At 42.7% G+C, this 23,942-nt stretch overlaps 2 protein-coding genes across 2 annotated transcripts; both read right to left on the bottom strand.

Moving 5' to 3' along the window:
• Positions 1–2,981: 2,981 nt before the first annotated feature.
• On the bottom strand, positions 2,982–9,578 carry znf711 (zinc finger protein 711). Its single transcript, XM_051419120.1, has 8 exons — positions 9,417–9,578; positions 8,249–8,330; positions 8,027–8,124; positions 6,896–7,732; positions 6,636–6,782; positions 6,340–6,519; positions 5,958–6,092; positions 2,982–5,813 (listed from the first exon to the last, which is right to left on the bottom strand). The coding sequence occupies exons 3-8, from the start codon at positions 8,103–8,105 to the stop codon at positions 4,633–4,635; spliced, it is 2,559 nt and encodes an 852-aa protein (XP_051275080.1). The 5' UTR covers positions 8,106–8,124; positions 8,249–8,330; positions 9,417–9,578; the 3' UTR covers positions 2,982–4,632.
• A 460-nt stretch (positions 9,579–10,038) lies between these two features.
• Positions 10,039–23,893, bottom strand: zgc:66447 (SLAIN motif-containing protein-like). Its single transcript, XM_051419121.1, is given in 10 exon segments — positions 10,039–11,086; positions 11,173–11,470; positions 13,715–13,858; positions 13,994–14,240; positions 14,243–14,322; positions 14,598–14,738; positions 16,888–17,010; positions 19,189–19,325; positions 22,343–23,007; positions 23,563–23,893. Coding segments are annotated over 9 exon segments (1,881 nt in total). The 5' UTR covers positions 22,999–23,007; positions 23,563–23,893; the 3' UTR covers positions 10,039–11,031.
• Positions 23,894–23,942: the final 49 nt, after the last annotated feature.

Here is a 23,942-nt window from a genome sequence, read left to right as displayed (position 1 = left end):
CTGGCTTGCAGCACTGCAGCCTGGCCGAAGACAATCTGGATCCGACAACATTGGTTATGTGGGCTACCACAGGATCTGGAGGTAATATGGCAGTGGTGCCTGCCAATGAGATGAGTCGATGACACACTCCCAGCTCCATTCGCTGTTCACTCCACTGAAATATGCAAGAGCAATATGCTGTGTAACACCAGAAACCAGTGAAGTCCAGAGCAAAATATCCAAAATAATAAGCTCTGATGCAGAACCCTATCTAAATATTTGGGATGACTGCCCATTATTGGGATGACTTCCCATAACCCATGCCGGCGTTTGAAAAATATTGAGTGAAACATCTGTGTATGACTGCATCACTCACTGCACATCAGCCTGCAAACCTCTTTTTACTGGCAGTTTCATCATTCTAATCACATCCAAACCACAGCCCATTGATCCTCAGAAATACGGACCGAAACGACTACATCAAATAAATTAGTTTGACCTTCTGCACCGGCTGGATTATCTGTGTACGTCTGTCAATTCTCATCACAGTGATGGCCTTCAGAGGCTGTTAGGTGTATCGTGCGTGTTCGGTGCATCGCTGATTCATTGGCAGAGAGGAGGCTTGCAACCAATGGGAGAGAAATAGTGGTTCAGCACACTTAGACAGGAATTTGGAAAATGTACTTAACGACTACCGGTGTTGCTAAATCTGCATGTATTCAGAGAAAAACAACCAGACATGCTACTCTGAACACTGAATTCTTGGATCATGCAGCGAGAGAGAACGGTTACTTAGGGAGGATTTTATGGATATGTCTGCATATTGATCTCAGCGTTCTCAGCGGTTTCTGCTGACAGCTGCACCAGTAAGTGATTTATGAGATATTCTGTGGGATCAACAAAAAAAATGAACAGGCTGTTGTATCTGTTTTCTCAGGTGTTTGCGGTGCTCGTGTGAACCCATCTGCACAGCCTCATTTCCCTCAGTATGAGGCGTCATACATCTTTCGAGACAGGCGACATGGGAGTGAAACAGGACACGACTGCGGCACATCTCGGTGAAAGAGTCATACAGCCTGCGAGTCTCGGCACAGAGGAAAAAGATGCAGTTGTTTATTTAATAACAACAGAGTCAGACTTGAGAGCAGTCGCTCTGTGCAACATAATGAAATTAAAGAGGACATTTAACCAGGAAGGCTGGCAGCCCCCGCACACACTATTACTGCAAAGTTTTTAATCAATTCAGTTTGTTCCCCCCCCCCTCTGTGCTCTTCCTCTCTCTTTCTATGGTTACACCCAAAACCGTTTAATCAACCTGTTTGTTGTCTCTGAGGCCACCCCCAAACCAATCATATCCTCCGTATGAAATAAATAATGTATATGACTTTGACAAATGTGGATCCACATTCATCACTATCTCCCATATTGATCTTTCCCCTCTTGGCTACTACCAGTCTGGAAGTTTGTGGTTTGAATTGGAAGGAAGTACATTACTGAAACTGACTGTTTGAAAGTGGGAAAATTACTATTTGAAATTTGGGTATATGTTTTCAGTTGAACTCCAAACATTACCTTTACTTTAATAGACAACATTATGACCCCTGACGAAGATCTGAATGGGATCAACAATACATTTTGTTTTATCAGTGCTGTATCTATACCCTTTCATCTTCATGTGTATAATAATGTTTCACAGAAGACATTTTGACATTTCACAGTTGAAAAAAGGACAGGTGTAAATAATCAAATGAAATCTGGCTGAATTCCATTTATCTGCTTCAGTTTCAGGTTCCTGGTATTGTGCATGCTGGCTCACTGTCAGTTTACAGGGACACTTGATTAATGTTATTAGGAACTACTGCACTTTTCCTACCACCCTCTGTCTAAAATCTAGGCTCTTTACATTAGCAGTCGATTGCAGATATAATCAAACTTCCCTTAAGCTTATCAATTCTTTTTCTAATTCAATGGACAATACAACTTAGCTGAGAAACACTAATTCTGATTCACTGCAGGCTTGAGAACTGTGCAACTATGTCAGCTGAGCTAATTCTTTCTGACCTAGAAGACTGACTGTTTTTTGCTGAGCCAGTGAGGCTGCGATCTCTTTGAAGCACTTGAAAGACCTCAGCTTGTACAGTATGCACTGAATCTACTTGTTGAGTTAGAGATGCTCTTAATGTATACAGCTATTGGAATATTATCCCAAATATACATAGTGTATCAACGAGTTAAATTGAAAGTATACAACTTTGGAAGGCTTAAGCATCTCTGGATTTCAAGTCTGGAACTTGGAAGATTATTGAAATGTATTTATCCGTGCTTGCAAGACTGGGCAGTACAGTTCAGTCCCCTCTCACAATCCTGCGTCTATGCCAGGTGCGTCACAGGGTGACCTGGTAAAATAAAATGCTGAATTCCCTTTTACTAACCGATTAATGGCTTGTCGCTGGAACCACAGTTACTGAGGCTTACTGGCATATTTCATCACTTCTCTGGTGGACTAAAGTTGTACAATCACAGCATTGGATCACCATGTTGGCTGCTACAACTAAAAACACACTCATTAGAGGTTTTACAAAAATAACAGCGTTCTTGAAGCAAGTTGTGGATGAAGCATTTTCGTGTTGCCAAACAGAACACTTCTTTTTTTTTTAAATCTTCCCTGAATAATTTTGTTGATTTACAGAGCTAAGAAAGTCACTAAGCATAGTAACATGACAAAACTACAACCCTGCATGTCCTCCTCCTTGAATGAAGTTGACCTATAAACTACTGTATGAAATAAATCTGTATTCTGTCTGTTCCTCGAGTACATTTAAGGGAACATCTGAGATACTCACAGAACAATTGACATAATTTCCACATAATACAGATTAGCTACAACCAACCCAACCCTCATGTATGTGCATATTCCTGCGTTAAGTTGTGATAGACATACAGCTCTTCAAGATGCCACGTAAACATGATTCTTTTCTGCAGGACAGAAAGGACAAAAAGCGTAAAAAGATAATTGTTTATTTTGGTTCTTCCCCACCAGTAGTTTATCCACAATCAGACTGAAAGAAAATATAGACTAAGGTACACGAAATGCAGGGATTTTTAATATATACCACAATTAATTTCATGGAGACAGCATATGTGCATACTTTAAAGACTAACGCCAATATGATGACCACTGACTTCAAGGGAATAATCCCATGTTTGGGACCGGGTTGGGTTATTTAGGGTTGTAGGACGAGGGTCTGGGAAACTTGTTAGTGAGCACAAACAAAACACAAAACCCAATCACTTATCCATAGAACAAAACAATAAATGGTTTCACCCACCACTTTCAATGACAATTCAGTTTTGATGCAGTAATGGGTCGTGCCCACTCACCAGCGATAACACTCAAAACAATCTTTACCTTTACCAACTCACAAAGCTTTGCAATTGTTTATGTAGGATTTATTTATATATATGTATACATATACATACATATATATGTATATATGTGTGTGTGCGTGTGTCTGTGTATGCACACATGTAATTAAAATACAAAAGTTATTAAAGTGCTTTCTACTGACTCAAACACACAATCTCTGAGAGAATGGTATTGATACAGCATGTTTGAGAGTTAAAAATCACTTAATTTCTGATTAGCTGTGTTTATCAGTGCTTAAGAGATAAAGACCATCAGATGTAAGGCATGATTGCAATCAAATGGTTAGCTGAGAGAGCACATCTGTGTCATAGGTAACATTACACATACGCAACTTACAGTGGCAGTCAGATATAGTATCTTCAGGGGTCATCAAACGTGAACCAATCCATCTGTCAAGTTCATATAATAATACACCTGTTAATTATCGGCACCCTCATAGCAGATTTCTGATATTCTACTAATACACCAACTGCACCATTTCTCCTTGTTAGACACCTCTGATCAGACAACAACAAAACTCTGACTCAACTTTTAAAACATATTTAACGGAATATAGCCTATATTATACATGATTAATTTAATGTAACTCCAAAATGTTGGAAGTTCAGCTGTTAGATTTATTGAGATATCTTTTTAAGGTGCGTAATGTGTGTCAACATCATTCAAAACCATTTATGAACTCATGAATGGCCCTGCCCCTTAAAGACCAGATGGCATTGAAAACAAATGTCAGGGTAAAAGCTGGTTAATAAGGAAAAGAGATACTAGTTGGTACTATGGAGGCAAACGTCTCCTGTACTCATTCCACATCATCTGAAGAACTGGCATGACGTTCACAAAGCACCGCTTTCTGTTTTACAGGACACAGTCATCATCTTGCAGCATTTCAGCTGAGTGGGTATAAAAATATAGACATTTGAGACCCTGAATATATGTTCATATGTGATTTTCTGCAACAAAACAAAACACAATTTACAGCTGTCCCACTCAGTGTACACACACTGTCTTTTTTAGACTTTACCCCCATCTAAAATGTGTTCTTGCATTACCCCTGGGGGAGGAGGTTTACACCCATTACAACACAGAACACATAACGGCAATTATAATGTTGTCGTCTTCTTCAACAGCCTACATCCGTCACTTCATTTGTTAATATACTAAAATTATCTCTGGGTGTGTGACACAGATTTACTCAGGAAAGAGGAGTGTGTGTGTGTGCGATGACATTACATCAACATGTCTTTGTGATGCCTGGCTATGTGCTGGCTCTTCTCCGAAGGCCTCCTAAAGCCCTTGGTGCAGTAGTCGCAGCGGTGGGGGTAGTCCTTGGTGTGAATGGAGATAACATGGCGTTTGAAGCCAGAAGCGTCCGTACTGTTATACTCACAATACTGGCACTGATAAACCTTTCTACCACTGTGTGTCTTCATGTGCTTCTTCAGCTCAGCGGGCTGGCGGAAGCCTCGCCGGCAGCGCTTGCACTTAAAGGGGAGGTCCTTTGTATGCAAGGACAGGATATGGCGACTCAAGGTAAAGGTGTCGGGAGCATTGAAGTTACAATGCCGGCACTGGTGCACCTTGTTGCCCTTGTGTGTCTCCGCGTGTTTCTTCAACTCCGAGGGCCTGTGAAAGCCTTTCTCACACACGTCACACTGATGGGGGAAGTCCTTGGTGTGAACAGAGATAATGTGTCGTTTCAGGTCACTGGAGTTGGTGCTCTTGTGCTCACAGTGTGGGCACTGATGGGTCTTGTGACCTTGCACCACCTCTATATGACGCTGGAGTTCCCGTGCATCAGCGTAGGCTTGAGGACAATGGCTGCATTTGAAAGGCAGATCTGCGCCGTGCTTGCTCTTGATGTGAGTCTTTAGGTTGGACTGATCTGCGCAGCGGAACTCGCAGTGCGGGCAGTGGTAGGGCTTCTCGCCTGTGTGGGTCCGCATGTGTTTCTTCAGCTCTGATGGGTGGCGGAATCCTTTGGCGCACTCGACACACACATGTGCAAAGTTCTTACTGTGCACAGCCAGCAGGTGACGGTTGAGCAGGCCCTGCTCAGCTGTCTCATAATCGCAGTACTTGCAGTGATGAAGTTTGGGCTCCCGGTCTTTGACGATGAGCTTGTCAGACCCCAGGGGGCTGGACTCATGGTAGCGCCGTGCGTACTCAGTGTATTCCGGAGAGCGCTCATTGTTATGGCTCAGCAGCTTGTGACTCTCCAAGTGGTTGTGGAAACTGACCTTCTTGTTGGTGGTAAAGTCGCAGTCTGTACACTGATACTTCTTCTTAAGCAGGTGGTCAGGGTGGTTCTTCATGTGGCATTTGAGAAAGCCTCGTGAGCGAAACTTCTTTCCACATATGTGGCACGGGTAGACCGTCAAAGGCATACCATCTGGTCCAATGATAACAGCTGGACGAGAGGGTTCGAAAAATAGAGAAATACGGTTAACCTTTTAATGTGAAATGCTTTTTATCAGATAATACAAATGTGTTGACACAACAAAAGTGCCAAATGACCATCTTATCATCGTGTCAAATGTTATGCAGTTCATACCAGTCTGACACTGCCGTGTGTCTCCTTTCTTCTTTTTCTTAGTTTTAGGTTTGAGAGCACGGTTGACGCCCAGCCCTTCTCGGATTTGCAAAAATTGTGTGGAATTTCCATTCTTCACCTGTTCAATGGTATTACCTGTACAGACAGTTGGGAATAAAACAGGATAGAAGACACTTTTAATTGTGAGATATATATATAATATATAGGTTATTTTTTAAAGACTGTTTGCTCTATGGAACCATCATTGAAAACATGTTATATATTCTAGCTAAGACATTTGCGGTACAAAACGCCCAGACACAGACACAAACATCTTGTTGTTACGGACTGATGGTTGACACTGACAACATGGACCAAAAGCTGTTTTACAAAAGGAACATACTGATGTCATCGTCGTCGTCATCATCACTGTCATCCTCATCATCCTCTTCTTCTTTTGGATGGTTCTTGACTGCCATGTAGACCATCTTGTCACGGCCAACTCCCAGTCTCCCTGATGATGCAGCTTCCAGGTCAGGATGGCCATTCTGGTAGTCATCCTCTGTTATTACCTCTGTTCCGCCTTGGAAAAGGAAAGAAAATTACAATTTAATCAAAGCTGTCATCTACATTCAGTTTAACAGGAAGTAATCTCTATGTAATTTCTTGTATTAACTGATTATTTTTCAAGTCACTTGCCTAAATCGTCATCTGCTTCAGCTTTGAAAATGTAGACTTTGATGACCTCAGAGCCGTCCTCCTCTTTAGATTCCTTGTCTTCCATTACCTCAGTGCTGATCTCAAGAGGAGTATCTCCTATGTCCAGCTTCTCTCCCACCTCATCCACTACAGTAACACAAATAGCCTTAGTTATCAAAAACATAAATATAAAACACAGCATTGCATAAGAACAATATTTATTAATGAAAGTTATGTTTTTATAAAGCAAGCTGTCTTACAGGAGATCATGAGGTAATCCTCAGAGCTGCTTCTTGCATCATCATCCTCATCTGTCTGCAAGGGAACAGCCTCAGTTGGCATCTGTTCCTGGATTATGGTCTCGGAGTTGGCCTCTGTAACCATCAAGCCTTCTGACACAAGCTGGTGATCCAGAGTGTTGCCCTGGTGCTCAGACAGTAACTCTGCCACAAACACCTGGTCTGGCATGTCATCATGGTGGTGGTTTGAGCCCTGGATGAGGTCTGAGGTTAGGACGTGGTGATGATGGGGGTCCAGCTCTTCCTCTATCGCAACTTCTGTGCCCAGAATATTCTCGGGCATGATCACACTGTGTTCTGAGGACACCATGTCCTCACTGGTGATTTCATGGGCTTCGACTCCTTGAGATTGCAGACTTTCCACGTCTACCTCCAGACCTTCGACAACCTCAGCTTCTAAACCCTCTACTTCCACCTCCTCCTCAAGGCCCTCGACAACGTGAGCTTCCAGGCCCTCAACATCTACCTCAGTTTCCAGGCCCTCCACCACTTGTGCCTCAAGACCCTCAACTTCCACCTCACCGTCTAGGCCCTCAACAACCTGAGCCTCCAGCTCTACCACTTGTGTCTGTAGCTCCTCAACCACCTCTGCCTCCAAGCCTTCTACATCTGCATGTAAGCTCTCGACCACTTCTGTCTCCAGGCCTTGGACCACCTGAGTCTCCAGGCCTTCCACCTCAAGCCCATGCTCCAGGAGGATGCCCTCGTCCGTCATCACATCAGAAAGAAGCATACCCTCGGGCACAGACACCACAATGTGCTCCCCATCAATGTGAGCCAGACCCCCCATGCCTGCAACTGTAAACACAACATGCAAAGAGGGGTGCATGACAATGAGTTTCAAACTTCAAAATGACAATTAAAATTACAACCCAGTCTTTTGTATAGTCTAGCTATAGCACAGATGTCATAGCACCATGTCACATGTTTGTGAAGGTGATTCATCTTCTCGTTGATATGCAGTGAAAATGTCATTAGAAGAAATTACAGATGTCATCTTTAGGCTTTACCTTTATTTCTTAATTCGCTTTGGATTACAAGTTGTATGTTGAAATGAAGTACCGTTTGCAATTTGACTACTTGACCACCTACCAAAGTCTTGCATGATCATAGCGTGGGGCATTTTCAGCTCCTGAGTGTGTAGCTCCAACACCCCTCCTCCTTGATCCATGTCTTCACTCAGAAAAAGACTGAAAATTACAGTGTAAACTGTGTCAGCGGTTTTCTTTCACTTTTGTTAGTGTGCATTACTAATAATGAAAGTGAATGCAAAAAACTGTGAATGCCACTATGGCTAATATTCATCATACATACCTTCACATTTGATGACAAAACCCTTAGAATAAAACCAATAAGATATTTGATGGGCTTTCTTCCATCAAGGTAACCAATCCCTCTGACAATGAAAAAACAAGCCATTTGTACTCATAAGAATTACACTCACAATACAACAGAACTGAAAAAGAGACAATTTGAAACAAATATGTTTAAAAACATTTATACATGAGTTCAGGTTTACAATAAGGACATTGGTGCCACCATAAATAATGGCTTCTGTATGGGTACAACACACAAGGAAGAACAGAACAACTCCAATGCTGCCACTTAAGAGGAGGGCAGTTATGTTGTTGACCACTGGCTCCATCCTTTGCCTATAAAGAGTACTACAGGCAGCTTCAACCTAAGGACATATAGCTATACACCTGAAGCTGGTTGAGCCTGATGGCTGGAGCCCATCTGAGACAAAGGGCTGTTTCTCTCAGTGTGCAGGAGGACGGGCTCGCAGGAAACGGCTCTAATAGCCACTGGAAGTTCACTCCTGCATGTTTTTGTGAACGGACGGTTCAAAATAAGCCAAATATGTCATGTCTGCAATGGTCTGTGGTGGCGTTGAGGGTCCCTGTTGTCCACGGATGTTATCATTTTGAGATCAAACTAACACCGTGCTGACACAGTTATCGTTTGTGGGGGGAAAAAAATAGTGTATTTTGGACTCTTTGCACAAAACTACACACGCTCAGAGTGTATGGCCGCCAATGAAAGTACCGCAGACGTTATGCAATGCATACTAGGGTGGCTACCGCCCTCCACCCACCGGAGCTAACCAACGTTAGCAAGCGAGCTAGGGCTGTTCCTCCGAGCGCCATTTTGTTTTAGCATAATGGCTAATTCAAGGAACGGAACAACCGATCTTATTTTACCAACAAAGAACCCCCTTCGCACAACGTTACAACAATAAGAGAGTAACTAACACAAGCAACAAACCACTGTCACTCATAATGTGTCTTGTTTTCACGTCGCGCTGATCTAGGCGACGACGGCCGTCCCTCCGGCTAGCTAGCTTGCTAAGCTAAGTGAAGCCGCTTGTGCCGCATTATCTTCCATGTTGTTTTTCGAAAAGGCTGAAAGAGGCCCGCTACGGCCGACTGGGCCCTCGCGTCTTATTCCACATGCCTTTCTAACCGATTCAAAATAATTTTACCTGATAACGTCGTCTTCAGACTCTATCGGTGTTTCTCCCCCTTCTCAGTTTTGTCTGTTATTGTTTTGGTTTATTTTTGACGGTAAGCTAAGTGCGGCCTGCAGTTTTGGATCCCCGGGCACCCTTTGCTAGGCCTCGGCCAATCAGCTTGCTTCCTGACAAGCAGAGGGAGGGCGGGGGGCAGACAATGCGTGGCCTCGTTTACCGCTGATCCCTTACTATTTGCGTCATGCATAAGAGAGCAGAGTTACATTTACACAGACATACTCTTAATGGGGACATAATTACGTTCAGCTCTGAGACACAAACATTCACACGTTATCACACCGAGAATTTTTTTATTTTTTTTTTTATTATTGTGGTCGCAGACTGTGCTCCCACACTTTGAATGCGCAGATGAGGCCTGTAGGCCATTTTGTCACAAGGGGTGGGTGAGCGTCGAGCATTGTATTGTGAAGCGTTTGGTCATGAACCCAGGAAATATCCGGGAGAGGATGACGGAACCTGCTTGCACTGCGGATGAACTGCATAGTGTGACTAATTAACCTGTGATGCAAGCAGACCTGGACTTTTTTTTTGCATGCATATATATATATAAATAAAAAACAAACAAATATAACAATTATAGTTTCAGGGTAAGACTTTATTATCCAGTTTCATTACAGCTCTTAAATTGCAGAGGCACTCTGCATGAGGGTGCATAGCTGTCTAAGGCACGCGGCCTTCGTGCATAAACATTTTCTTTATTACAGTGGTATCCAAAAGCAGACACTCAAAACCACCTCTAGATATGCTGTAAAAATGCTTGAAAAACACAGTACCGTAAGATTACCTTTAATGAATCACTTCTGGTATTAGAAAGAGTGTTGCAGCTGAAATGCACCTTGGCACAAACCATATTTTTTCCTTTTTTTGTATTATTTATAAGGGCAGTGTGGTTTACAGGAGTTGCATTGCTGTGTATTCGAAGAGCAAAACACAAATACAACACAAATCTAATGATAATTTCACAATGAACCAACCAAACATTCATAAATTCACACAGATCATTGTGGAACACGTGGGAGATTTGTCATATTGCAGTTACATAATGATGAAAAGGCTGTAGGAATAAGGAGGAAAAAAACAAACAAAAAACCGAGCATGCAACACTCAGCACCTTCATCTATTAGGAATTCACACAGAAAATGAACAAACCAGCAATATCTTCATTTAAATTGTCGTCATATCAATTACATCAAGAGAACAGTAATACAACCCTTAATATTCCAGCAGTTTCTCACAATCACCATAGAAAAATAAGTAAAATTGACACAAACAAATCTTCTGGAAGCTCTGAGTTGGTCCATATCACAAGTGGAGTGTGCATGTGTGCCTTCTTGTCTGCCTACACATCCTCTCTGTGTGGGTTGACAATGTTTCATGCAAGGGCAAGAGATGAGTCTTAAACTACGAATCCAGTGTAGCCCAGCACTCCAGTTTGAAATGGGGGGGACTGAAAGGTTGTATGACGTGTCTATGGACACAGTGGCTGTGTTCTTTGTACTACGAGAGGTAACCGGGAGAGATCAGGTGAGGGGTTGCAGCAGTGAACATCCTTCATCACCAGCCAACCTCAGTAACAGCCATCTTTCCAGGATTCATCTGAGATTTTACTCATGCCCAAAGACCTGTAAGTAAAATAATAATATTTTTACGTATAATTATCAAAAAAGACACATTCCTCAATATCTTAATTTACCATTGAAGCACTCACCTCCTGGGGGGCTGTGAGAGTTTACTCCTGGTGGATGCTGATGACACAGCCTGTCCTCGGCCCATGGCAGGCCTCCCCACCCCAGTGGAAGCTCTCCCGGGTATGTAGGCTCCGCCATTGACAGAGCCTGGGGACTGCACCCTGCGACCCCCTGCTGCAGGCGATGCTTGTACAACAGGCAGACCTCTGGATGGCTGACGACAAGGTGGCATGGAGCCCACCGGAGCGACAGCTTTAACTGGAGCCCGCAGGGAGAGAGGCGACTGGCCGTTGCTACGCAGCCGACTACAAGCCATACCTTGAGTGAAGAAAGTAGAGTATAAAAGAATCACAACCAGCTACTTCTTTCAGACAAGTTAGGAAAGCAAATATTAATTAATACATAGAAAAATGCAGTAGCTGAAATCCAAACCCCACTTGTGGCATGTAGAAGTTGTAGGCAAGCCGGGGAGGAGCAGTACTGGATTATCAAGGACAAGTTTGGAGTAAAGTAGTGGAATAATCATGTAGCAGGTCGGGTAAAAAGAGAGTTACCTGTACAGTACCTGGGGTATGTTAGGGAAGATGAGTGGTCAGGGAAGGAGCAGCAGAAGTAGCTGTGACTCATATATAATGAGTGAGTTACAGTTGGACTTGTGTGTTGAGGGTTAGACTGTCAAGGTTAGATCGATACATCTGTTTTAATATGTATCAGACTGATATTAGATTTTTATGGAGGGGGGGTATAATATCAGTGTCTAAATATCGTTCAAAGAATATAAGTTTCATTTTTCAACATTTATTAATGTTAATGATTTTTTACAATTGAAACATTTTTGATTTGAACATTTCCTTTGTTTGTTAGTGAATAAGTAACACGACGTCTCATCACATTGGTGTATATTACTGTTTCTTGTTGACAGCAGCCTTCAGGGCTCCAGACTTTTACATTTATTCAAACAATATTTAATTAAAAAGAAATTACTAGGGATGTCCCAATCAAGCAATCAAGGTTTTTTCAGACCCTGATCCAAACTCAGTCATTTAATTTTGATTATCTGCCGATGCCGAGTCCCACTCCGATACTTGTTTTTGTTTTATAGATAATATAGTGTATACAGTGAACTGTCTGTATTCTATTGAGCGGTTATTTACGTTGTCTGTACATCTTTTGCACCAGTTCATTAATTAATTACTCTTACTGGCTTGTCTCTCCTCCGAGCATGGGATAACGCCTGGTGAGATCGGATCCGGACATCACCAGAAATTTGTATTTTTAATGTACTCCTGTTCCATTGGAAACATCTGCAAATAATGCCTATTGGTATTCAGTTAAACATGTAAGGCTGCCTGTGGTGTTTTCTTATAAACAAACAACATTTCTGTTTACATTCATAACCCACTGCATGTATACTTAAGGTCTAACAAACGTGTTAAATATATTTCCTTCCTCATAAAACATTTACAAGGCCAATTTTTAGATAAGTTTGAAACCTGAATTTTATCCATATTTGTTTGCTAGCAGTCGCTTTATTCCCCCAACCACTGCCAAGAATGTGCATTATGACAAGGCTGCACAATTATGGTCAAAATGATAATCCCGATTATTTTGATCAGTATTGAGGTTGAGAGGTCCCAGAATACAGCAAAACTTCAGTTCATTTTGATAAAGTAGTCAAGTCAAATTGGTCTTTTTCCATCAGTCTGTGATGTGAAGAACCGTGATCTGATTTTAAGCTGCACACGGTATGGGTCTGAACAGTGACTGCAACTGACATGGCTGAGAAGTGGGAGGTGTGCAGCGTGTTGCCTGCAGCTTTCTCTTACAGCTCACTGTGGCTGCTCCTTCTTGTTCCATTACTCCCTGACATATTTCAAATGGATCTGCTGTCCAAATAATCCAAAAATGACCATTGTCTTGTTTTGTAGATACATTTTTTTTTAACAATAGCAGCCATTGTCAAGCGAACTGACAAACACTTTGCACTTCCGGTGACCAGCTTACTTCAAAATAAAAGTCAACTCGTGTTTCGCCAGTTAAATGCTTTTAAAAAGAGAAGCTGCAGCCGTAGTAAACGTTTGGTTTTTGTTAGCAGTAACTTAATACAGTATTTTTCTGGATCACCCGTGGTGGCTGGCTGTTAGTTTATGAAGTGTTCAAAGAGTTTTCTATGATCTGAGTACGCATTTAAAACATATATATCGTAGTCGATCACATTAATTGAATTGTAGGAAGACAAAATCGTTATGGGGATTAGTTTTTGATTAATTGTGCAGCTCTAGTGTCACCAATGTGCGTGTATGTGTGTGCTCATGCTTGTGCAAGATAAAAGCAAATTGAGGACCTACTCATGCTCCATAGTGCTAGAAGTGGTCAAATATTCCACAGGGTACCTTTAAGAAGAATCTTCCAGAGTATCGATCAAACCTTACCTGTGGTCATGCAGAGGTTAAGATGAGGTGAAGTGATAGGATAAAAGTGACACTACAAATGGCTATAAGCAAATGCAGGTGCCACTGTATTACAGGAGTGGTGTGGACCAGGTGAAGAGGGTAGGGTTACCTGTGGAGGGGGAGTGAGGCAGATGGGACATGCGGTTGCCAGAGCTCTGGAGGTTAGCCTCCATGCTGCGGCTGTTTCTGACTGCCTCCAGGGAACGTAGGCTGGTGCGGGGGGCCAGATTAGGCATGCTGTGTCTCAACTCCTCTGGAACCACACATATAGAACACATTTAGCAACATTATGATGTGTATTATTATAGTTTTGGTACAACAAGAATCTCTGTGAAGGTCACGCTGATCTTCTAAGTGCTGAATTACCATGTTTCTGGTTATAGCCTACCCTCACTCTTAGCAAATTTAAGCAGCTCTGCACTGGGGCCCTGGAGAGATCGTCTGGGTGCTCTTGTGCGTGGGGCCCCGAGTCGGCTGCTGTATTCCTGACCGTGGTTGGAGGTGGATGGAGACAGGCACCGGGGTGAGCCTAAGGGCGAAGGGGTAAAGCGATGTCGTCGCTGTGGCATGGAGCAAAACTCATCCTCTTCGTCCTCCAGGCTGTAACTATCAAATTCCTGATCACTGTAGGTGCCCCCCGGCGCAGGGACTGCAGAGAGGCTGTGGAGCTGCGGCGTGATGCAGATGCTGAACTAGAAGCATAATCCTGCCTCAAACCTGACACCAAAAATATAAAGTTATTAAGCCATGCAAATGCACTAGCATACACACAGATGCATGCACATAGAAAAACACAGAAAACTACTCAACTCAGCTTTAAGATAGAGTCAAAATATCTATCTCACCTACTGAGGTGTAGGAAAATATCTTCTCTAAGGCTAACTGTGCCAGTTAAGTGCCTTTCTCCATGAGCTGTCACAAACAGTAGTAGACTTTGGGAACACAATCACATGTGATGTCCAGCACACCATGTGCACAACACCTCTACTTACTCTCTTCCTGTAGGCGAGCCATGATCTGGACATCAGTGAGATCCTGCAGCTTATAGCCCATAGAGATGGAGTCATCTGATGTGCTGAGCTCACTGTCTATGGAGGACTGTGAGCTCAGGGCTGACTGCATGTTTGGGACACCTGTAAAGACAGAGGGACACCTATTAAAACAAAGGTGCATCTCATACATAAATGGTACTAGTAACCAGGTTCTACAAGTTATTTCCTCTGTTGGAGAGAATTACCTTAAATTCTCAAATAAATGCCAATTCTTAACAAAAAGCCACATGTGTCTGTTTGAACAAATAAAAAAATAAATGGGCGGGAATTACCAGGACCTGTAATATAATGCCTACAGAGCAGGGCTCTCCTAAAAAGAGGGAACAGAAATGGTTTCGGCCGCACCTTTACCTCCATTTTTCAAAACACTTATTGGACTATAGTATGCACTTCAGTTTTTTATTTATTTTCCTCCATTGTGCAACAGGGGTTACCAGGTTTAAACCTGACACTGCCATCCATAGGACCAGCACATCACGACAAGATGATAACTAGCTTTCAAACAAAGATTGCCTAACCCCTCCAAAAAGAAAAAAAAAGACAAAATTGAAATTGGACACGAGGCCCAGGTGAAGCACTGCTTTGATTAATGAGCTCCTTTGACAACATAAAATGAGCATGACAAATATGAGACCATTACCTATGTGGTAACTGAATTGATCTAAAAAGATTAGATGCCAACAGCATCTGTCAGACTCTGCTCAGTAGATGACAGGGACTGATTGATCAGGCTCATACAACTGTGTTATCGCTTCAAGGTAATTAAGCAGAGGAGCACATCACAGTGTTGATGGAAAAAGTTGGTAAAGCTTATTTAAGTTGGGAAACATCGAAATAAAGCAGCTCAATCAGTCTGGAGGAGGTGTGTGAAATATAAGTCACACCCGTAGCACTGCCTGTATCAGGACAATTTTGATTTAAATTTAATATTCACCCAGTGGATATGCATTTCACGTAATTTATCAGACTGACTTGGTCAATGGTTAACAATTCAAAGTTTGAATGCAGTCTTTGTTTGACAATCACATCTGGTACATTTTAATTAACACGGCTCTCCTCCCAGACTTCACTTCAGCCTTGCCTAACAGCATTAGTCTAAAAACGACTGTTTGCTGATGATGCCCAGGAAAGCAGTATGCAATGTTTCCCCCGCCAGACGTGTCTGTCTGACACAGGCCTTACTCTCAGACTGAGACAAACGAGAAACGACAACATCATCCAGGGGCATTTGGTTATGTAAAAAGTCTGGGATTAGATAGGGTCACCACTCCCACAAGCCAAGCATTTACAAGTTCATGCAAAGATGTTATTTACAGGCTTTTCACAACATTAGCACTGTTTGTCTCTGCACAGTGAAGGGCCAGGTATTGCGAGTGCAAGGTAACTGTAACAGTCACCACAAAGTCCAAATCACACATCATTGAACATTTCATACAGGTTAGCATTGCCTAACAACTTTTAATATACCTTGTTCCCATCCCCCTTAAGTATAAACTACATATAGTTTACAAAATCCTGATCATCTTCACCAAGTATACTAGTGTTTTTTTTTATCTGCCTGGCACACACAGTTCTCCACTCATTTCAATTGTTATATTGATTTATTTGTTTCATCACTTTTATTATGTATTTATTTTAGAATTGTGATGTAAGTGAAGGTTTGGAGGAATGGGAAGGATATGTGTTTGTGATGCTGGCAAAAACAGCAACCTTTGTGATGCAAGAAGCTGCCAAATACATATTTGCCCTTTCATGACATCTGTCTTCACTTATTTTTCTTTATTGACAAGATAGTACTGAATTCAACAGACAACAATTTAGTCTATCATATCAGACCTTTCCACAAAAGTGAAACCTATGTTCATTGTGATGGAATGCACTTCTCAGGCAAGTTTAAATTCTTTGTTAATTTTAATACTGTAATAAAATGAATGGTAAACAATGTCTGCCTGGTAGAAGTAGAAAATCAATCTAGAAAACCTGTGATATGTCTTCAAAAAAGGTTAATAGTAATGTGCAGTATATGCAACATACAGTAAACTGGGTAAGAAATGCAACAATGCCAGAATAGTCAATAGAAATTACCATTCAGATCCCCAAGAGGGAACATTGTTGATGCATTAGTGCACACGCATATCAACTGACCTACATCCTTACAATAAATGACGTCAATCCCACTGTTGTGTTGGGCAGAAACTGAGGAGCACAGTGTGTTAATGTCATGCCATACCTGAAGTGCCACAGGTTAGTAGGGATTTGTTAGTTGATTTGTGGTACCCAGGAGAGATCAGGCCTGAGCCTGCCGAGCCTGCCTCTGCTGATGGGCTACTGTACATGTTCCTCCATCGAGATGCTGCAGGGAACAGGAGAGGAGAGATATTCACAGAGAAGAAAATACACACTCAAAAAGAGATGACATAAAGAGAGAGACATTCAGAATATGGTTGCCAAGTATGGTCGGCATCAGTGTAAATGATATAAAGGGCTCCATTTTAATCGTGCAATGGCAAGTGCAGAGCAGTTGGTCTTGGGCTGTGTGGGCGTCTCTGCCACCCCAAGTCAACTGCCAGCAGCGCAAACGGCTGAGTGAAGGGGACTATAGATTAGAGGGTGTGGTGATTAATAAATAACTGGTCTCATCACTCAGAAACAGCTGAGCCAGTCAAGGTGACACATGACGATACAACAGCCCAACAAATAAAGACTGGTCATCTACAGGAAGTCATGTTATCTGGATGACGCAGAGTGCTATGATGTGAACACACAGCACTGCATAACCAGAGGCAAATGGTGTGGGGTTTTCTTTTAAAAGTTAGATAAAAACAAGTAATAAAATAAGTTTTAACAGTTTATATGATTCCATCAATTTATATACATAAAACACACTTGCTACTGGATGTTGCACAAGAGGACCAGCAACTAAAACCAAAACAATTGGACTGAAACTCCCCAAAAACGTCTTTCCAATAATCACAAACACCACTGATTTGGTTGAAATAAACCCTTAATTCACCAAATTAGGTGTGAAAATATTCCAACAAGTAAGCGAACGTTAATCCTTGTGGACAAATCTGCCCCTAAAAGTAAATTAAAACTGAAAGTGCTTGTTTTGGCCACCGACAGGCTCAGATTGTTATTCTAACAACCTTAAGTAAAGGATCCCTACATAGGCAGACCCTTTGTTTAACCAGAAACAGCCGTAATATTGCTATCGCTCGCCATATTCCAGAGACAAAAAAGAGTCATTTTACCTTGCATATAACTGTAACATCTAACCTAACTTCATTCAAAGTGAACAGAAACAAAATTAAACTTATTCCAATGTTCCAACAATCACAAATTCTGCTTTGGTGTAAATAAACTCTCAATTTAGAGACGTAGATAAGAAAAACAGTGGTTTCGGTCCCTCTATTGAGCTGCACACAGAACAGACGGGTTATGTAAACAGAGCACAGAGAGGCTGCGATGACAACAAAGGTGAGAGAGTGTGAAAAGAGAGCAAGAGTTTGACGTCATTCTCTGCCCAAGACGCCATTGATCAACTATATCCTCATATAGAAAATAGTTATTTGCTGCTAAATAAGTGTTCATATAACCTTGAAGTCATAATCGTACTGTATTTCACATTGCAATGCTTACATCATATCTTCAAATGTGACACAGCAGCATTTGCTTCCTAATGCAAACGGGCCACTGAATTACTTTTAAAAAGTTGTAAAGGAGACTTAGGTTTTACACAATATGTGGACAGTTGGATGTTCTGTGTAATAGCGGGTGTAACTTTACACAAGAGCTTTGAGAGAAAAACTGTCGCAACATTTGCATTCATACTGTAGTAAACCGAAAATGGGGTTCATTTAGACGCCATGTTTTAACTGCTATCCCTATAGTTTCTGCAGTTTCGCTCCAACATAATCTATGCCACAAGGCAGTTTCACGGCCTGGTGCTGCCGTTTAAAAAGGAGAGCTGACGCGGGCGGGGAGGGGGGGAAAGGTAATCCAACCCAGCCCATGACTTCGTGTAGTCATTCAGCCCTGGTGTGAATAGCTTTGTTGTTCAGGTTCTGCAGTGTGCGGGAAGTAGGAGCCGCAAGCAAGATAAATAATACATGGGGTCTGTTGGATCAGACACAAACTTCTGTTCACACGTAGAAACATACAGAGCATGGACACATCACTCAGGCTTTGTCACACGACTTTAAACACACACAGATCTGTGCACACGCACAGTGGAGGTGAGCAGTAAATAAGACACATTCACAGAAGGAGGTGAGACCGTCTCCCTCGGCTGAACTGGGTGCTTGATTTAGGCCAACCACCTCTAAGGCAGAGACATGTGACTCAAAGACCTTAAGATACAAACATTTTCTCTCATTTATAATGAAAGCAAGTTGCTGCTCAACATGTGTGATGGACTCTAAGATTGTTAATCTTAGGGCTTACATAGGGAATGAAAACACGCACAGATTAAAGCATACTTTGGTTCAGGCATTCAAGGAATTTCATTCAAAGATGTATGTTTGATGCTTACTCTGGTCTAAACGGCTGATCAGGGTCCGACAAGCAATTTCTGTCTCTGGGCTGCGGTGGTCAAGAGCCTGCCGACACCACTTCAATGGAGACTCTGGGCCTGGCTCTGCTACTTGCTTTTTTGGAGACACATACAACCTGTGGAGAAAACAAATGATTACATGGGGAACTGAGAGCAATCACAAGGAGTAAAGGGGATTTGTAGAGTAACACAGAGATGGAAAAACTGAGGTAGGGAAAAGGCAGTTCAGGGCTGAAAAACTAAGCCTAATCTACGTTGTATTAAACATGCTTGTCAGAAGTGCCAGTAACTGCAGAGCAGAAGATTTGGATAAAAAATAGCTGCAGATTAGTGTGCACTACTGGCCTGTGAGGTATGCACTTAATAATATTAAGCATGCCGTGTACAACAAGAATGTTTTTCACACTGTACAACACGAGCATGGCTGAGCACAGACAGAAGTAACACCCAACCACCGAATGGTTCTCCAGCAAAGGGACACTGAGGAGGCAAAGATCTCACATCAAACAGACAACCAGGCTGTTTTGTTTAAAATAAATGATGTAATCAAACCAAACAGTGACTGAGCAAATAAAGTATTGCATCTTTAAACATCCGTATCACAGCCTCAACCTGGTTCTCTGACTCTGTTCTCCCCTCTGAGATGAATACACATTTGGCTCAGCCACATTTGCCTAGCATATGAAGCACATCCCAGCCTGTGTAATGACACTCAACTCCACTTCTGACCAAGTCTAAACAGCCAAAACGGAGAGAAATTTAGTGTTATATTTGGAATCAGCTGTACATTAATGTCCACTGCCACAAAACTCGAAGGAAACTGCAAATTCAAATCTAAGAACCAGCCATGGTGGTTTTTTATGGAGCCGTGCAATGTCTGAAATCAACACTTGACTTGGTGTTTCCGATGCCTCCTCTGAGATGTGTCCGGTGTTGCCCCAGTGAGAGCAAACAGCCATTAGTTCAACCACAAGCTTTGAACTGGCAGTCACATGGGCTGATCCTTTGAGTCTGATACACAAAAGGCCCGGACGGACTGGTTCTGGACCAATCAACAACAAATCATCTTCCCATTGGGCAAACACAAAAGGACCCATTTCCCACTGGAATGAGCAACAATGCAGAGAGCAATATTCAGGTCACATATCCTGCCACAGAGGACAGCTTTTCTGTGTGTGGGGGAGCAGAGCTGCTTTTCTTAAACACAAAACCTTGTGTTTGATGTGGACTAATGCTGCACATTTGATCCATTCACACTCGAGTTTTGGTCACAGGTTAACGCCTGGGTGTTGCCATTCATGCAAGCCACAGGTCTACTACTGTAGTTCTATTAACATGACTGCTAAACTAAAAAATATAGACCAGACCTTTGTTAACAGTAGTCTCTACAATGTTTGCTCTGAAGAGTCAACAATGAAGATGGGCAATAATAATAATGTTCAAGTATATCTGAGATGAGGAGAGCTAATCCTATAGTTACTGTAAAAAAAAAAAAGTATTCTTCCTTGCATTATAAAACCGAACTGTGTCGTACACAGAAGCAGGTTGGACAACTTTTAACGCGATGAAATCAACTGAAAATTTTGGTTTATTCTGCTCAACTGCTCAATTAGGAGGTTTGGAGTTTAGGCCTGTGTGACGGAATATATTAACAGGCAGGAAACATTATTTTGCTAAGCTTAACAGGAGAGCTAAAAGTCTGGGAACTAAACTTCAGAGAGAGTGGATACTACGCTTTTTAAATAACACGACCCGTGTGCTGCTGGAAAACTATATTTTCTCTTTTAGAGATTTTATTCTAAGATTTCAAACCCCACAAAAAGAGATCCTGCAGAATCTCTCAGTTCCAGTGTGTCCTTGTTGCAGTCTGGTCACACAGGGGGGCCCCCCTTTGGGTCACATGCTGTGCAATCCCACCCAAAGCAGTTTAGCCATGTGGCAGCACCCAGTCCAGAACAGATCAGATTATGTCGCTGTTAGGATTACTGGATGTTTTGGCTATGATAACCTCACAAAGCACATATGGTATGGCTAATGATGCGAAACTGAAAATAAGTCATGAATGGTCTGGCTGTTAAGCTCCATGGCTCAGCTGCTAAAGTAGCCATCAGGAACACAATATGGTACCTGCTTCAGGCAATGCACTGCACAGCGTAAACACATCCAACTGGGATAAAAATGAACATGGATTATGAGTAATTAGCCCTCTATTACCGCTCTTTTTGCGTACATATATTCCATCACTTAAATTGGAGGAAATTAACAAACTTAATTAATCTCAAACTGGTGTTTATAAGCCTCACCCTGACTTGCATTCAGGAATGAACGAATGCAGATATAGCTTTGTTGATCTTTAGGACATTGTGTAAGAGGGCTTAGGGAAAGCAGATCTATGCCGAGTCCAGTCAACAATAACAACAATCATTATTAGAATCATTTTCTCAAACAGTTTGATAGTTAACACACTCTTGGTGCGTTTTTGTTCAGATGGGTATGAATAATAAAAAAAGCTTTGTGCTCATTATAACCTGCCAAACAGGTATCAGATAGGTTCAGGCCTATTGTTTATCAAGACCAGAGAGTCAAGTTTAAGAGACAACAAACAGCCTCCTCCTTTTGTTTTTATACGTCAGCTGCTTCTGAAATGATTCTCTCTGACTGGCTGCCCTTTCTTTTTCTTCCTCCTCATCACTGCAGTGGCTTTCTTCTCTCCCTTTTTTTCCCACCAACACCTTATTATTTCCTCCTATTTACAGTACATATTGAGAGTTAGTGATCAAAGCTTTGAAAGTACAATGTGGATGAGCAAAAGGGGAAGTAACACACTTTCAAATCAGAGGTTAAAATGAAAGAGCCCAAGTGAATCAGGCTGAAGGGGCTCCTCTAACTATACAAAGGTGAACTTAAATGTGGCATCCCTGCAGCCTATATCACCAGAAATCAACTTCCACTGAAGGTGACTCGTATACGCTGCTACATATTATGGATAGTACTTGTGATCTTTCTCATATTTGCAAATGTTTATCCAGAACTTATAAAAAATATATAAGTTGGATAACCCAAACACGTGGGGAATTGCGAGGCCATCAGAGCACGGGGACTAGAGACAAGCATCGCCGATAACAAAACATACCAACTGTCCTCGTCCTCTACTTCTGCACACTCATCCTCCAAATCTAGGACATCCACTTCATCCAGTGCAGTTTGGTCCACCCCTGAGTCGCTCTCTGCGAGTGTCTCTGAGTCATAACTGTCCTGAGAGGGGCTCTCTGGCGTCTGGCTTTGCCCCCCGGACTGCCGCCCTCCGTTGCTGTAGGCCAGTGTTAGAAAGCCCCCACACGGACCCTGCTCGTCGTCGTCCTCCTCTTCCTCCAGCCTGTTCGCCATGGGGAGAGGGGACATCTCTTCGCCACTACTGCTGTCCTGAGGGGGTGACAACTCAAAGTCTGTGCTGCCCAGCTTGCCACCGTGCTCCAATCTGAGATGGGAGTTGCTCACCCCTTCACAAGTCAGCCTCTCATTGATATTGACAGCGGCCGTGAGGTTGCTGTTGCTGCTGCTGCTGGCTCCTCTGTGGATGATAGTCTTCTTGCTCCCCCTGTTGCGCAGGGTCTCGTTCTGGACCTCCAACCTATGAACAAGCTCCTGCAGCTTTCGGACCTCCTCCAGCTCCACCCCTGCCAGGTCCTGACCCCCCACCCCTTCCTCCTCCTCACACCCGGGCTCGGAGCTCTCCATGAGGCCGATGCCAGGCTGGGGGACCACGCTGGCACTGTCCGGGACCACCATGCTCCTACTCTATTGAGAGTCAAATGAAAAAAAAAAAAAAAAAAGATTATTTACATGATGACAATATAAAAACATGCCTATTTATATATTAACCGGATGAGCTCAAGCTTTCTAGGACCACATGCAAGCTCAAGTTATGATGATCACACCAGTGAATGGGCACTATCTTGCCAACAGCAACTTACAGCCAAATACACTGTTAGTATAAAATAATGCACAACTAACGTTACTTTAAACACATGCTAAGCTTTTGGTCCTAGTAGCAATACTATGAAGGCGCCACTTGTGCTTTAACTAGCCGATTTCTCCTAACAAGTACCACTATTTACATGTCGCTTTTATTACTTTTTTCCCCCCCTCGTCGTAGCGTTGCTAACTCCGCAACAACAAATAACGCCACCGATGCATAAAGCTAGCGAGAGGACGTTGTAAACCCTCAAATCTACCCGTAAACTGTGAACCCCACAGCGGCTATATTGTACTAACATCCGTCCACTGTACATTATAAGCACTCTGGTTTATTGTTAGCAAGGTTTAGCATTGCTATCAGCAAAACAATCGTACCGGTGAGAGAGCCGTGTTGTTCCCCAGTTGTCCCAGCGGGCTGACGACTGAGCTCCCCCGCCACTCAAGAGCTATAAACCCCGTCTGTGAGCACCAGCGACCGCATGAATGAAGCAGCTAACCACAGTCACCTGAAACGGTCCTCAGCTCGGTAATGATTGTCAAGGCACCGGGAAAAAACCTTTCAGGTAGCTAGTTCATGTTCTCTTGTTGCTGCAGCATCCCCGGCAGCGTCCACCGTATCGCTCGCTGCTAACTAGCTTGTTGATGGACCTTATTGCTTTAGTTAGCCCAGTGAACCGAGCAACAGACCTGCAGCGGCAGCAGCGCTCGCCCCTCCCCCTACGAGTTTTCCCGGTTGTTTGGCGCCCCTTATGGGG

Source organism: Dicentrarchus labrax, unplaced genomic scaffold (genome assembly GCF_905237075.1).
Source record: "Dicentrarchus labrax unplaced genomic scaffold, dlabrax2021, whole genome shotgun sequence".
NCBI lineage: Eukaryota > Metazoa > Chordata > Actinopteri > Moronidae > Dicentrarchus > Dicentrarchus labrax.
The sequence above is the reverse complement of the archived record's forward strand: the minus strand, read 5'-3'. Positions and strand labels throughout refer to the sequence as shown.

Excerpts from the sequence above, each read along its gene's own strand:
- znf711 (XM_051419120.1), bottom strand. The coding sequence starts at position 8,105 with ATGGATCAAGGAGGAGGGGTGTTGGAGCTACACACTCAGGAGCTGAAA. Across the intron at positions 6,783-6,895 it reads GGATTACCTCATGATCTCCT|TGGATGAGGTGGGAGAGAAG; the intron begins GTAAGACAGCTT and ends GTGTTACTGTAG. Across the intron at positions 5,814-5,957 it reads CACACGGCAGTGTCAGACTG|CTGTTATCATTGGACCAGAT; the intron begins GTATGAACTGCA and ends CCTCTCGTCCAG.